Source organism: Vitis riparia, chromosome 18 (assembly GCF_004353265.1).
Source record: "Vitis riparia cultivar Riparia Gloire de Montpellier isolate 1030 chromosome 18, EGFV_Vit.rip_1.0, whole genome shotgun sequence".
NCBI classification, from domain to species: Eukaryota; Viridiplantae; Streptophyta; class Magnoliopsida; order Vitales; family Vitaceae; genus Vitis; species Vitis riparia.
This window is the reverse complement of record NC_048448.1, coordinates 8938787-8954718: the sequence shown is the minus strand read 5'-3', so window position 1 is coordinate 8954718 and position 15932 is coordinate 8938787. Positions and strand designations below refer to the sequence as shown.

The 15932-nt window shown below is 33.5% G+C and overlaps 2 protein-coding genes across 2 annotated transcripts; one reads left to right on the top strand and one right to left on the bottom strand.

Annotated features, from left to right (window-relative positions):
• Positions 1 to 193: 193 nt before the first annotated feature.
• LOC117907919 (probable calcium-binding protein CML23) lies at positions 194 to 592 on the bottom strand. Its single transcript, XM_034821600.1, has one exon. The coding sequence runs from the start codon at positions 549 to 551 to the stop codon at positions 309 to 311; it is 243 nt and encodes an 80-aa protein (XP_034677491.1). The 5' UTR covers positions 552 to 592; the 3' UTR covers positions 194 to 308.
• Positions 593 to 8052: 7460 nt separating this feature from the next.
• On the top strand, positions 8053 to 15419 carry LOC117907554 (calcium-dependent protein kinase 16-like). Its single transcript, XM_034821136.1, has 2 exons — positions 8053 to 8316; positions 15108 to 15419. The coding sequence occupies exons 1-2, from the start codon at positions 8053 to 8055 to the stop codon at positions 15417 to 15419; spliced, it is 576 nt and encodes a 191-aa protein (XP_034677027.1).
• Positions 15420 to 15932: the final 513 nt, after the last annotated feature.

Sequence of the window (15932 nt, the reverse complement as noted above, 5' to 3'; positions counted from 1 at the left end):
GAAAGGTAAAGTGGAATAAACCTTTACTTTAAATAAAAATAAATTTAAGTCATTGTCATGAATTTATATCAAATAACCAAAAACAATATTATTAATATTATGGAATGAAGTTTTTGAAAGGGATTGATGAAAATGAATCTTTTTTATCTACAGAAAATTTATTGCAAAATCAACATAACACATGATATTTCATTTCACTATCTTATGAAACATATAAATTTTTTCCTTTTTATAATTACATACCCCACTCATTTTTCTTATTTGAAAGCCCAATTCCTTGGGCTTTGGTGGTAAAAAAGATGGAAAATCTAGAATTCCACGATCTTGACACGCAAATGCGTCTTCGCAAACTCCACAAGGTTTTCAATCTCGTGGACGTCGATGAAGCCGTCGCCATTCACATCCGCGGACCGCACCCCTTTCCTGCTCTTCCACCTGGTGAACCACCCGCCAGTGGCCCGAATCGCGTCCCGGAGTTCGTCCTTGCTTATTCTCCCATCCTTGTCAGCATCATATTTCTTTAGCCACTTTTTGAACTCCTGCATGGTCATTTCACGCTCTCCATTGCCTGAGAGGCAGCGATAATACGTCTTAATGGCCATCCGATTCGTTAGGGACTTGAAGCTAATGCACCAAACCCATTCACAGGCCTCTCAAATTTATACAATGTCCCGCCCTTTGTTTTGCGTATGGAATAAGAATCATATTAAATTAATCTGTTGGGTTCCATGTGGAATAAGATTCGTACTCAGCTAAGCTGGTCTAAGTGGATGGCAGAGACTTTCAGGAAGAGAACAACAAAGCAAAAGATTTTCATGTTTGGTTTGTCGTTGTGAAGGAGACTAGGAAAAAGAAGAAAATGGAAAAAATTGCTTTCTTTGGTTAGGTGGAATTTGGCCAGCAGTGAAATATTCTTCTCGTTCAACTCAAATTCGGTAATAAATGAAGTTTCATTTTCAAATATGGAGTACAAGTGGGGCAAAGCCGCAAAGCAATGAAAGTCACAAAAAGATATACATCTCTTGATCCATGCCATTCAATTATTTAGTAGCGTAACCAATGTGAAAGTTTCCTTTTCATATCGGATTATTTTTCCTTTTTTCATCTTTCAATTTCCTTTTGGATCTCGGAGAATCCAAAACACTCTAATGGCGGCCATGAAAAATTCTCCGTATTCTATATCTTTCTAAAAGCAATAAAATCCTTAAGCCGGTGTAAAAGCCCATTGAAAAACGTTATTATTATGGTTCTATTGGCTAAGTTAAGCATAAGTTGAATTAGGTTTAATTTGATCCATCTTTGAAAGTAAAAAATTCTTTGTTTATGGAAAATTTGAACAAGCAAAGAAGAGATTGGAATATTTGTGGATGTCAAACATAACATGTTCTGAAAGTTCGACTTGGATAGCGTACGTGAGAGGAGCCTTCTCAAAATGTTGGCCCTTATGTCCCTCGAAAGAAGATAAAAATAATAAAAGGCAGCCTACTCGTGAAATGGGCAATTTGATCATGGCCTCCGTGAAGCACAAATATGAATAAATATTAATACCCATATGGTTATATGACTACTTTTAATAAGTGGCTTTGTAATTTCTTCATTTGGGAGGAGTCAGCAAGTAGTGAAATATTCTTTCTAGTTTCTTTTTATATATAAAACTAATTGTCAAATAACTTTCGTGACTTTCTACGCCACTGCCTGCCAGCATTTTGAATGGAGAAGGTGTGGCTAATGTGATTGAAGGACTCTACAAATGATATAAATATTCTTATTCAAATTTTAATAATAAAAGGCCATAGCTAAGGTGTGGCACGCTAGTCTAATTGGGAGAATGCCGTGGAAAGGGGATTCTAATGGAATAATGGTAGAAAGGTTGAGGCGAATCCATTAAAGGCAATGGAAAATCACAGAGCTACATATTCCCAATTGCTTGATGGTTTACAATTGTTCCGTTGCCTAACCATTTTCAAATTTCCTTTTTATTGGAATTTTATCTATCCTAATTTTGACCCCTTTTTGGATGGCGGGGCACAAACGAATTGGTTCCCACTGGGTTATAACAGGGTCCTTAAGAGTAAATAAGTTGTAATACAAGTTGATGTGTGTTCATGCAACTATCATCTTCCAATTGACGAAGTTGTGATGAAGGTATTAAAGAATCTAAACTTATTGGATTATGAAATATTTATATGTTGTATTGTTTATGGGAAGAAATATTTACTTAAATTATGAATTTGATACGTTCCATCTGTCAAGAAATGAGAAAATAAATTTTTTAGGCAAGAAAATGGAGAGAATTTGAAGAACAATGAAAATCTAGTACTTTTTATTTTTTATTTTTTGTGTTTTTGGGAAATCATGCAACCATACATCACCAAAAAAAACCTCTTTAAGAGAAAAATAAAGGAAAATGTAATCAAAGTTAAAGAAATATTGATAAAAATGTGACATTTTTTCATAAAATAGTTAATATTCAAAATCCATAGAAGAAATTTCATAAGGAGAATTACGGGTAAATAAAGAGTGGATATTAGGAGAAGATGTAAATTAATTTTAATCATCATTATCAAATTAAGAGTGGGGTGGAGATTGAATATTGTTGTGCTAACAGAAGCTTCAATTCCAATAATGTTAGTTCAAGAACACAAAAATAAAATAATCAATATAAAGATGCACTAGATTTTAACATGGTTTGACCAATTATGCCTATATCCATCACGAATGAGATAATTATTCCATTATACAATAGAGAATATTACAAAGAAAAGAACCAGATATAACCATTGGGTTCTCGAAATATTCTTCCTCATATCTCTTTCCTCATATCTCTATCCACCCGTATAGTCTTTACATGTCTATCTCTATCCACTTCTTAGAGTCTCTACATGTCCATCTCCAAGACAATTTCTCCTTATAACTTGAAATATTTATAAAAATATTTTCAATAACCTTCTTTATTTTATAAGAAAATCTAATATTACAATAATATATCAACTTAGAAAATATTTTATATAATATTCTTTAAAAAAAATCTACACTAATTAGGAATTTGAGACACTTCTTAACAAATATAAATCATCAATCTTTAACAATAGCGAAATATTTTGTTAGTCTTTGTGTATAAACCAAATTGTAATATTCAATTATTTTTTTAAAAAAAAATTAATTTTAAAGAAAATGAAAACAAAAAATTTAATTTATCTTTCATTTCTAAGTGAATGAATTAGTAAAAGTTATTAGGTCGAAGGAGTCCTATAAGAGTATTCTGAATCTCCTCTTTAGTGAATATCTCTTGTAACTTATAAGAGTTTTCGTCGCTCAAGGTCTTAAAGATATATCATTTATATTCAATCTCCACCTCACTCTAAATCCGATAATGATAGTTAAAAATAATTTACATCTTCTTTTGACACCCACTCTCTATTTACCCTTAATTCTCCTTACGAGATTTCTTCTATAAATGTTGAATATTAACCATTTTATGAAAAAATGTCACATTTTTATCATATTTCTTTAACTTCAATTACACCTTCCATCCTTTATTTTTCCCTTAAAGAGTTCCCTCTAAATTAAATACCCCAATGATCATACATAGTGAGCCCTTCTAAATTCCCTACCTTCTAGGGAAAGTGGCCGGTCCTTTCCTCTCCTTTTCGTCCTGGTAGTTGATATGATCAAAGGCACAACCCTTGCATCTCTACATTCCTGAAGACCCCTTTATTCCAAGTTTGTACTTTATTTTACTTAATCTTTTAGCTATTTTGTGGGGACATTGTTTGTTATGCTCCATACGTAGACCAAATAATGAGATGCTCTTTAACAATAAAATAAAATTATCTTTCATTTCTCGTGGCTTAATTAATTTCCATCAGACCAAAGGCATCATCTCCAGATAATCCATATCCATCACTGGCTACGCCCACCTGTGTAGTGGGCGACTTCACCAGCCATGCCAAAGAAACTACATAGCAGCAATCTAGTTCTTCACTTCCTTACATAAATCTTCAAATAAATTAGATTTAAAAAAAAGAAAAAAAAAGGATCGATGCTTAGTCCAATTCAAAGGAATAAAAGCCAAAAGATAATGATTTGAACAATTCAGGGGACACACAAGACATATAGTAGATATTACTACTATTGCGGGCACATCATCTACAAGTGACAGAAGAGATACCGGCGCTGCGTGCACGGTACCTGACGTGCATGCGAAACATCACACAGCAGGGGGAATGGTTTTCCAATACTTAATAGAAAGCTGCAGCTTTAGGGTAAGAGTAAGAGGCCCAGTATAAAAAGGGGTAGCTATAAGCTTAATATTAATTTATGGTATACCCAAACTTGGCAGCATATTCAACAAGATCCCTCATCTCCTTCTCGCTGATGCACCCATCTCCATCGGCATCAGCGTGGTGGAGAGCCCGGCGTGCTCGCCAGCCGGGAATAAGCGCACCGAGATGTTGGAAGGCTTGCTTCAGCTCTGGCTTGTTGAGCTGACCATCCCCGTTGGTGTCATGCTGTTTGAAAATTTCCTTCAACTGCTGCTCAGGTAGGGGCGACTTGCTTGGTATGTCCTTAGGCAAGAAAATAGGCATCTTTGCAGAGGTAGTAAATGAGGTTTGGAGGTACTTAGAGCTGGGGCTTGTAGGGATTTATAAAGATTTGTTCACCCTTCCTGTGCATCTTTTTGTGATTCCATGCCTTGGTGTCGTGTCTGTGAGGAATGAGACTCAAGACAGATGTATAAATAAACACGTGAGAATTTGGGACTGTGACAATAAAATGCACATCTCTTACAATCATACTAAGTGCCAATTAATCACCTATCATAAGGTAAGCACGCTAATCTCTCTTGATAATTTGGTATCAGCCATGCATGCCCATAGCTAAAAAAAGAGGAAAATTGAGGGACTAAAAGGTTAATTTTTATAAACTAGTCATAAGAAGTAGTTGTTTATTAGACAATCCATTTGGACCGGAGCTAAACGAATCCTAAAGCATTTGAATATATAAGAGGAATTCTGTAAGTAGACTAAGGCTTGTTTAAGATATTTTCCCCCTTTTCAAACTAAATTAATTTTAATAGCCCTAGAAAGGCACTTCTCAGAATTTTTTTTGGTTTTTCACTCAAATTAAGTGTCAACCTATTAAAAGTGAAGAACTCTTAAAACTTAGTCTTGTGCCCTCTTCTCCAATTTCAAGGGGATCACTTCCTTCGTGTAAAACGAATTGAGACCGAATAGAGTGGGGAGGTCGGTTTAGCTGATGGTTCTCTGATAATTAAGTTAGTTACGAAAATAGGGAGGGAGTCCATTTATTGATAATGAGCCCAAATTCCTTATAATTTGTATAATTGATAAAAATGATATAAAATATGAAAAGATCAAAATACCCATTAAAATAGTGACATAGGCTAACATTTAAAATGAAGAGTGCATGGTTGTGGCCTTGTAGGGAGAACTAGTTCCTAAATGGTGTACCAAAATTAGATTTTTTACCATTGGATTTACATATTTAATCATGACCATTGATTTGAATTGGAAGAAAACTTGTTACTAATATCTTGTTGGAGGATTGAATTCTAGAGAATACAAATTTAGTAATAATTAAGTAATGATATTTTATACTATTAAGATATATAATTTATAATAAATAAAAATAATGTATTATGATCTTCATTTTTATTTTTATATCAATATTGTTTAAAAATATAATATATATATATATATATATATAATAGTTTTTAGTTTTTTTTTTTATCAACTATTTAAAAAAAATTCATTCTTATAAACTAAGGAAGTTGAGTTTATTTTGAAATCTAATTTTATTATATTAATAAAAAATTCAATTTCAATATCCATCAATTAAAAATGCATTTTGATTTATGTAATTCTTATAAATAAATTAGACTTTTTTTTTCTTTTTTCCAAGAAATAACTAAGGATAAAAAAAATTAGTTTAAAAAGAAAAATTCATAATGAAGTTATTTAATAACAAGAATATTTTATTTTATAAACCGAATAAATATGAAATAAAAAAGTTATAAAATTTTTTAAGTAAATTTATTAAATGAGAAAGAGAGTGGAAAAAAGAATGAGAAAGGTGAGAGTAGCCGATTAACTTTTTTATTTAACAAATATCCTTCATCTCAATGCTTGGTCAGAAAATGATTAGGATTCCTTGATTTGGGATTAAGATATGTCGTATTATAATTATGAGGATGATGTCCAATCATATTTAATACTTCTTAAATCATTGACTATGGTTATTGCCACTTAAGACCTATGGAAGCAATGTTCAACCATTAAATGTGTGTCTTATCTCATTAAATGTTATTATTGTCCTTTAGCAATTGTCTTGCAATTTGATGAACATTTCCTCAATCGTAGGATGGATGCCTATTACGAGCCATCCTTGGCTTAACGTAACATGTGGTTTTGTGGTACACATGTGATTCATTTTAGGCATCCCTACAGCTTTCCCACGTGGGATAAGTGATAGGCGGGAAATTTGAAAAACCATTTGATACGTTTATAATGGGTTTCATGTTGGATTGATTTTGTGATCAAGTCATGCTAGTTACAAATAGAAGCTTACCTCATTAATGCATTATTAGGAAATGATACAAATATTCCTTGATTTAGGGGTAAGGACTTAGCTATATAATAATTATGAGGATGACATCCAATTACATTTAATATATATCATATAACTATTGTTTTACAAGTGGTCTTTGAGAATGACATCCTATCATTGAATACAAGTACTTCAAATTAATATTTTCAGAATTTGGCTAATTATTGTTTAATGATCGGATTGATGATTAAATCTGATCCAACCGGTTGGATCATTTGGTGGTCGAGGACCAGTTATGAATCGACATGCGGTCCCAATGCTACATGTGTTGTCCCTACACTTGGGTTTTCTCATCTCAAGTTGAACAAAGTAGAGTTTTCCCGTGCTAAGAAAAAGTCTTATCCACAATTTCTTTCGCAAGAAGATAAGAACATATGAGAAGAGGGTTGGGCCGAATCCTCCTTTACAAAAAGGAATAGGTTTATTCCTGCTACCATATTATAAATAAATTATAAATGTCAAAAGGAGGGTTATGCCGAACCTCTTTTAAAAATTGGGAAGAAACGAAGTTTAAAGAGTTTGAACAAGGCACAGCCACACAAGTATGATGGTCAGTCACGGACTCATGGGTGCTTCTCCGAGTCCGCTTGGCCCAAAATACCTAACACGGGAGCACGACTTTCTTTGGAATAGCTCCGTTGCTGTGGCTAATTTTAAAAACTGGTTCAGACCCAAATTCTATGCTTATTCTGCCCCAAATATGGACGCATCAAAGTACCGTCCAACCTTCTGCAAAAAGAGGCCGCTAGGCCACATCTGATAGAAATACCCCACGATGAGGACAGATTCAACTCCATACTCAATTTCTTTATTCCTTGCTCAAGGCCTTGAATAGAAAGAAATACAAAATGGAAAAGGGGAATCCTAGATGATTCAAAATAACCCTCATCTTGCCCCTTGTTTTTGACAGACACAAGAAAACCACTTTCGAATTTTTCAATGAAAAAAAAAAAAGGAAAGATATGATCTCTCTAATTGAAGAATTTTCAAAAACTCATCTCTTGGATTGTGAAGTGTGAACAATTGACCCATTTTTTTTGGTATCCTTTTCTTGACGCCTAATATTTGCGGATTCTGATGTGGGAGTCATGGGGCCCTCCAGTGACAGCACACATGTGACGCTATGTCATTGATCCCTTCTATCTTGAGCCTTTCGCAGTAGCCCCAATTTGCCGAATAAATCTTCGACCTTTTGACTTCAATTTGTACCCAGACCCACAGGCACCACGCACACCTTTTTAACAGAAAAGGAATTCAGACGTGTGAAAATGGAGGCCTTCAATTGCTAAGCACAAGTTGTGGGGCCTTACAGATCTTCTGAGTTGGAATCATAAGAAAATTACTATATATATAAATCTACGTTTTTATAACCCCCTGTTATAGAGTGAAAGAGAGCGTAAAAACAGAATTGTTAAGGAAAGCATGCCTGATATCGTGCCTAGGTGTACGGTAAATGTGCCCTTCACGAAAGAGCAAATAAAGGCAATGTTTAGAGGATGTGATAGGGACAGAGACGGTCGCCTGAGCAAGGAAGAGCTCAACGCAGGCTTCCAACGCCTGGATTCACATCTCCCATGCTGGCGAGCCTGGTGGGCACTCCATCGCGCTGATGCTAATGGAGATGGATTCATCAGCGAAGGCGAGTTGGATGATCTCGTTAAATATGCTTTCAAACAAGGATACGAAGTAAAGTAGAGTTCCCTATATCTAATTATATATGTAACCATATGTATTAAAAACGTGTCATTTATCATGTACTTTCAGTATATATGGAAGTACATGGTAACGTGTATGGATTGAGGGCTTGCTAGTTAGCTCCAACTTTCTATTGGTATTTTAAGAGAAAGCTAGGGTAGCTAAGCAACAGCTACCACTTGTACATGTGAGAGTTGAACTGCTGTGCTACCATGTGATGCAATTATAACAAGAAATAAATATCATCTTGATATGAGTTTTGGCACCAAATCTTCATTTTTGCCTTCATATATATGTTAGTGTTTGGTGGCTCAAAGTTTATTTCTTCTAATCCGAAAAGCATGTAGTGTGACATTTGTGGTTTTTAGGGATTTGTGATGGTAGCGGAGGGGTTTTTTAAGGTATGGACCTCTTACTTTATATATATATATATATATATATATATATATATATATATATATAGCCGTTTGATTCTCTTTTCTTTCATCCTAATTTTTGATATAGTAAATCTGTGTGTTCTTATTTTATTTTCTTATTTTTCTTAATAATATCCTTGTTTTGAACTTATGTAAAAGGAATGACAAATTTATTTATAGCATTACCAAAAGATTAACACATATCATTGTGTCATCTTGGTATGTAATTGTTCGTATTTCAATGTTATTAACCAAAATAATTTTAAAATTTTTTTTTTTTAATGTGAGTTTGATAACGAATGTGATCCTTATGTTTATGAAATGTATTAACAGTCCAAAATTCATTAATCAAATGAAAGAGAAGAGAATAACAATAAAAATCACTTTCCACACCATGCAATCACATTTTAAAAAACAAAACAAAATCCTAAATCATGAAAGGGTTATATATATCATCAAATAAAAAAATAAAAAATAAAAAATCAAGGGCATTGTTTTCTTCAACCTTGGATCGTTTGATCCCTGTGAGCTCAATGGGGAGCTTGACCTTCGGCATCCTAGTGAAGTTATTTTCAAATGATTTTTTATTTATTTTTATTACTTTCATATGCATAAAAAATAATAGTCTGGAGTGGTTGATTCCAAAAGAAGTTGAAAGTAATGGGAAACGAATCAGCATGATATTGACTGTGTTCTCCTTAATCTAAAAGTTAAGGTACGGTGGTCATTGTTGAGAGCCCAAAGATGACAATGATTCTTAAAAGCTCAATTATTTAATAGACCAAAATTGATGGTTTTGAGAAAAAACTAATCCATCAATCTTCTCCCCACAATGAATACTACTATTGCGCCTTTCACTAAGAGAAACGCATTCACAACTTAGGTAACCTCACTAAAGCTCCTTCCCTTTTCTCTCTCTGAATCTTAATGCAGCACCAGTATTTTCAGTTCAATCATTCTCTAGAAAGATCAAAGAAAAAAAAAAATTAAAAAGGAAAAGCTTCTTAAAGAAGATCAAGACCAACTTATTTTCATTAGTCAGGTGAAGTTGGCAACCAGTGAAATATTGATCTTGTTTAGTTTTTAGTTCTCTAATGATTCATCACATTAACGTCCATTATCTGCTATGCTAAAACAAGAAGTGTGGTGGGCTTTAGTTTAATAGATACAGGAGGTTTCATCTGGATACCTACAAGTTTGCCTGGAATGATATCTTGCTTCTGGAGCTTAAAAAATTGGGATAAACACAGGAGAAAGTCCAAGTGAATCCACAAAAGCAGTCGAGCATAAAGCTGCATATTTCTAATCAACTCACAGTTTACAAATTTTCAGTAGACCCAAGTATCAAAGTTCTTTGTCTGCCCTTTTCTTGCTTGAAATTTTGCTGTGAGGTGATTTTTTAATTTAGGAAAGTCCTAAAAAGCGGGAAAAAGTTATTAAATTTTATTTTTCATGTATGATTTATGAAATGAAATTAAATATAATTAAAATTAATTGAATATATTTATAAATAAAATATTATTTATTTTTTATATAAAAAAAGTAAAATAAATTTTAAGAAACACGTAAAAACAATTTATCAACTTTAAATTTATTTTTTAAAATTCTTTTTTATTTTATTTTTTAATGTATTTTCTTTCCCTATTTTTTTTTTAAATTTTAAGAACAAGAAAAATATGATCAATGAAAACAATAAAATTTTGAATTTTTATTAATTGAGATTTATGTAGTTTTCATAAAACTAAAAAGAAGGTATTTTATTAAAGTTGTTGAAAACGTAACAATATTTTATTGACTGTATTCTAAAGTTTTTAAAATTTGTTTATTTGAGGAGTGAGATATTTTCTTCATTTGTTTATTGAAAGAAAATGAAGGAAAATGACATTAAAAAACTTATGACTATGTTCTAATTACTTTTTGTAACTTCTTTTACATATTTATAAGCTATTATGCGAAGGAAAATTTAGAGTTTATTTGACAATGACTTTAAGTGTTTTTCTTTTAATAATCTTTTTTATATAATAAAGATGTTATAAATACTTCTTAAAATCATTATCAAATACAATCTTAATAAGTTAATTCTAGACAGTTTTTTCACTTCTCTATGAACCAAATATTTATTGTGTTCTTGATGTTGTGTGAGCACTTTTTTTTCCTGTAAATTGTCATTCTTTTTTCTCTTAAAGCAAATAGGGTAATAGGTTGAAGTTTGTTAGATTGTGAAGTCTTCATTAGTTTTATGGTGTTTTCTTCATTCAAGATGTCGGGGGTTGAAGGAAGCAACGTCCTCTAGAATTTTTTTTTTATGTGATGATTGACGGGTTTGTTCTTATTATATATTTAACAATTTTATGTTTAAAGTTTTGTTTTTATAGAGTATGACTACAATTAAGAGGGTTTTTTGAGAACTTCACAGTTATAACTTTTCTCATTAGTTTTTTATTAGTAGATTATTGAGTATTGATATATTTTGTGGATGTAGGGATTACATTGATCATCGAACCACATTAAAAATCTTGTTTTTTTTTTTTTGTAATATTTTTATTTTTATTTTCTACTCATGTGTGTATATGGTTTGATTAACAAAGTTGATAAAGATGCTGAAAGTACTAAGAAACAGGAAATATGACACCATGGAAGAAAAACTTAGAAGGTTAGATGAATGTCTTTTTTCTTTTGTAAAAGGTTGGGCCAAAGTACTTGAAACACGAGCTCCATCGTCCTGAGTTGAGCCAGAAGGTTCAACCAAATTCCACTAAAGATGCTGAAAGTACTAAGAAACGGGAAATATGACACCATGGAAGAAAAACTTAGAAGGTTAGATGAATGTCTTTTTTCTTTTGTAAAAGGTTGGGCCAAAGTACTTGAAACACGAGCTCCATCGTCCTGAGTTGAGCCAGAAGGTTCAACCAAATTCCACTAGTACCCGCGTTTGGACCAACCATTCTACGGATCATATCTATGGTCAAGCCCACATCGAGCAAGTCCACTAGCCATGCCAATGAATAAAACTTGTAATCAAATCTTGCAGTGGCCGTCTGTTTCTTTACTTAGTTTTGTAAATCTTGAATAGAGAAAATGACTGAAGAAAAAACAATCCAAATTAATGCGTGGGTCTTGATGATCTTGCTGACATCAATTGGTGGCTGTCTTTGGGGAATGTTAAAAATAAACACTCCATTTACTTTCCACTAACTCGGTACAAGACTGTATAGAACCAAATTCTATGAATATTCGGCCCCTAATATGGACGCATCAAAGTACATGTCCAGCCCTTTCTGCGAAAAGAGGCCACGTCTGATAGAAATACCCCACGATGAGGACAAAATTCAACTGCAGCGGAACCATACCAATCTCTATTTCTTTATTCCTTGCCTATGATCTTAAATAGAAAGAGAAACAAAATGGAAAAATGGAGTACTAGATTATTCAAACTAACTTCTCTTTTTGCCCTTTTTTTAACAGACACAAGTGTATCACTTTTGAATTTTTCAAAAAAGAAAAAAAAAAAGGAGATGATTTCTCTAATTGAAGAATCATTTTTCAAAAAAACCATTGATATTATTAGAACAATTAAATATTAAGATAAATAGAGAAGTTGAAGTGGGCACCAAAAATAAGTATAACGAATCATTTAACCATCTTGAGACATTAACACAAGTTAACTTTATGGAAGCCGTGTTATTAGGAACATGGTCACACAATTATATTCTTGAGAACACAACCACACATAGTCGTGTTTTTGATAACACAGTTACATAACCTCAAAAATTATTCTTCTGTTATGAGCAATTATCATCCCAAACAATTAAGAGGTGACACATGGATCAATAATGAAAGATAAAAACAAAAGAATATTCTAAAAGAAGTTCAAGTGAAAGTTTAGTGTGACAATAATGTTAGGTACTAATATTTTGGGAATGTTGTAAATAAAACCTTCTTTCCTTTACACAAGTTTAGGACAAGGATATATAGAGGTAGAAATGAAGATTTAATTTGGTGCCAAAACACATAAGCAAGATGATATTTCTTCTTGTTATAATTGTTGTCACATTGAATTTTCTCTTAGATTGTTTGAAAACATTTCTTAGTTTTTATCTTTCACCATATGTCTACATGTCATATGTTAATTAGTTAAAGATGTAATTATTCCTAATAGAAAAACATTATCTAGAACTATATTGTTGTATTTATAAAAGTACAACCTTAGATCCGTGTTTTTATGAATACGATCTAATGTTATTGTTCTCAACGGCACAATTAGGAGTTTGTGCTCTTAAAAACATAGTCTATTAGTCGTATTCTAAACAACACGGTTATAAGTTATAACAAGTGAACTCATGTTGGTATCTAAAGATGAGTAACCTTTAGTTGTTTGTATTCACTATAGTGCCCACTTCAATAATTACATCACATAATATCACAACGGTTCAACTATCACATATACAAGTGTAAGTTGTTGCCTAGCTATCATAGCATTCTCCTAAATATATCTATGCATTTTATTATTTAAAATTTTTAAAATTAATATATATTATTTATATATTTATAATTTAATAGTTATTATAAAAATAAACGTGAATGTAGATATTTGCATTTGCTTAATGGCAAAAATTTGAAAAACATATGGTATTTTTATATATGTTATTGTACAATATGATTTTCAAAGGGATGTATAGGTAAGTGGTTCAACTTTTCTTTTTTCATTTGCACCTCCATGGTTCAAATACCTCCCCCTGCTACATGTCTCTTTCCTTGTCTCTCAAAATTAATCCCATATTGGAAAGTTGTGTGTATGAATAGCTAATGAAACTCAACAAGCAACAAGTGGTTGGTGGAATGGGCTACAAGCTACAGTCTGGATGACCCGATTGCCCATTAGGCCCTAGTGATTTGCTATAAATAGCTAATGAAACTCAGCAAGCAACAAAAGTGTTGGAATGGGCTACAATCTGGATGATCCAATTGCTCATTGGCCCTAAGTGGAAACCCTCTAGCATTTTGGGCCAAACTAATACTCATCCTATTCTTACAGAACTGGACGGACTGGCCGGTCCAACCGGTTGGATCATTTGGTGGTGGAGGATCAGTTATGAATCGACATGCGGTCCCAATGCTACATGTGTTGTCCCTACACTTGGGTTTTCTCATCTCAAGGTGAACCAAGTAGAGCTTTCCCGTGCTAAGAAAAAGTCTCATCCACAATTTCTTTCGCAAGAAGATAAGAACATATGAGAAGAGGGTTAGGCCGAATCCTCCTTTACAAAAAGGAATAGGTTTATTCCTGCTACCATATTATAAATAAATTATAAATGTCAAAAGGAGGGTTATGCCGAACCTCTTTTAAAAATTGTGAAGAAACGAAGTTTACAGAGTTTGAACAAGGCACAGCCACACAAGTATGATGGTCAGTCACGGACTCATGGGTGCTTCTCCGAGTCCGCTTGGCCCAAAATACCTAACACGGGAGCACGACTCTCTTTGGAATAGCTCGGTTGCTGTGGCTAATTTTAAAAACTGGTTCAGACCCAAATTCTATGCTTATTCTGCCTCAAATATGGACGCATCAAAGTACCGTCCAACCTTCTGCAAAAAGAGGCCACTAGGCCACATCTGATAGAAATACCCCACGATGAGGACAGATTGAACACCATACTCAATTTCTTTATTCCTTGCCCAAGGCCTTGAATAGAAAGAAATACAAAATGGAAAAGGGGAATCCTAGATGATTCAAAATAACCCTCATTTGGCTCCTTGTTTTTGACAGACACAAGAAAACCACTTTTGAATTTTTCAATGAAAAAAAAAGGAAAGATATGATCTCTCTAATTGAAGACTTTTCAAAAACTCATCTCTTGGATTGTGAAGTATGAACAATTGACCCAATTTTTTTTGGTATCCTTTTCTTGACGCCTAACATTTGAAGACTTTTCAAAAACTCATCTCTTGGATTGTGAAGTATGAACAATTGACCCAATTTTTTTTGGTATCCTTTTCTTGACGCCTAACATTTGCGGATTCTGATGTGGGAGTCATGGGGCCCTCCAGTAACGACACACATGTGACGCTATGTCATTGACGTCATTGTTCCCTTCTATCTTGAGCCTTTCGCAGTAGCCCTAATTTGCCGACCCTTGGCACTTGGATGGATTTGGCCCGATAAATCTTCGACCTTTTGACTTCAATTTGTACCCAGACCCACATGCACCACGCACACCTTTTTAACAGAAAAGGAATTCAGACGTGTGAAAATGGAGGCCTTCAACTGCCAAGCACAAGTTGTGGGGCCTTACAGATCTTCTGAGTTGGAATCATAAGAAAATTACTATAAATATAAATCTACGTTTTTATAACCCCCTGTTATAGAGTGAAAGAGAGCGTAAAAACAGAATTGTAAAGGAAAGCATGCCTGATATCGTGCCTAGGTGTAGGGTAAATGTGCCCTTCACGAAAGAGCAAATAAAGGCAACGTTTAGAGGATGTGATAGGGACAGAGACGGTCGCCTGAGCAAGGAAGAGCTCAACGCAGGCTTCCAACGCCTGGGTTCACATCTCCCATGCTGGCGAGCCTGGTGGGCACTCCATCGCGCTGATGCTAATGGAGATGGATACATCGGCGAAGGCGAGTTGGATGATCTCGTTAAATATGCTTTCAAACAAGGATACAAAGTAAAGTAGAGTTCCCTATATCTAATTATATATGTAACCATATGTATTAAAAACGTGTCATTTATCATGTACTTTCAGTATATATGGAAGTACATGGTAACGTGTATGGATTGAGGGCTTGCTAGTTAGCTCCAACTTTCTATTGGTATTTTAAGAGAAAGCTAGGGTAGCTAAGCAACAGCTACCACTTGTACATGTGAGAGTTGAACAGCTGTGCTACCATGTGATGCAATTATAACAAGAAAGAAATACCATCTTGATATGTGTTTTGGCACCAAATCTTTATTTTTGCCTTTATATATGTTAGCGTTTGGGGCTCAAAGTTTATTTTGCGATATTTGTGGTTTTTAGGCATTTGTGATGGTAGTGAAGGGGTTTTTTAAGGTATGGACCTCTTACTTTATCTATTTTCTATCCTCCACACACGTGTGTGTGTGTGTATATAGCTGTTTGATTATCTCTTCTTTCATCCCAATTTTTGATATAGTAAATCTGTGTATTCTTATTTTATTTTCTCATTTT

Excerpts from the sequence above, each read along its gene's own strand:
- LOC117907554 (XM_034821136.1), top strand. The coding sequence starts at position 8,053 with ATGCCTGATATCGTGCCTAGGTGTACGGTAAATGTGCCCTTCACGAAA. Across the intron at positions 8,317-15,107 it reads CTTTCAAACAAGGATACGAA|AGTGAAAGAGAGCGTAAAAA; the intron begins GTAAAGTAGAGT and ends CCCCTGTTATAG.
- LOC117907919 (XM_034821600.1), bottom strand. The coding sequence starts at position 551 with ATGACCATGCAGGAGTTCAAAAAGTGGCTAAAGAAATATGATGCTGAC.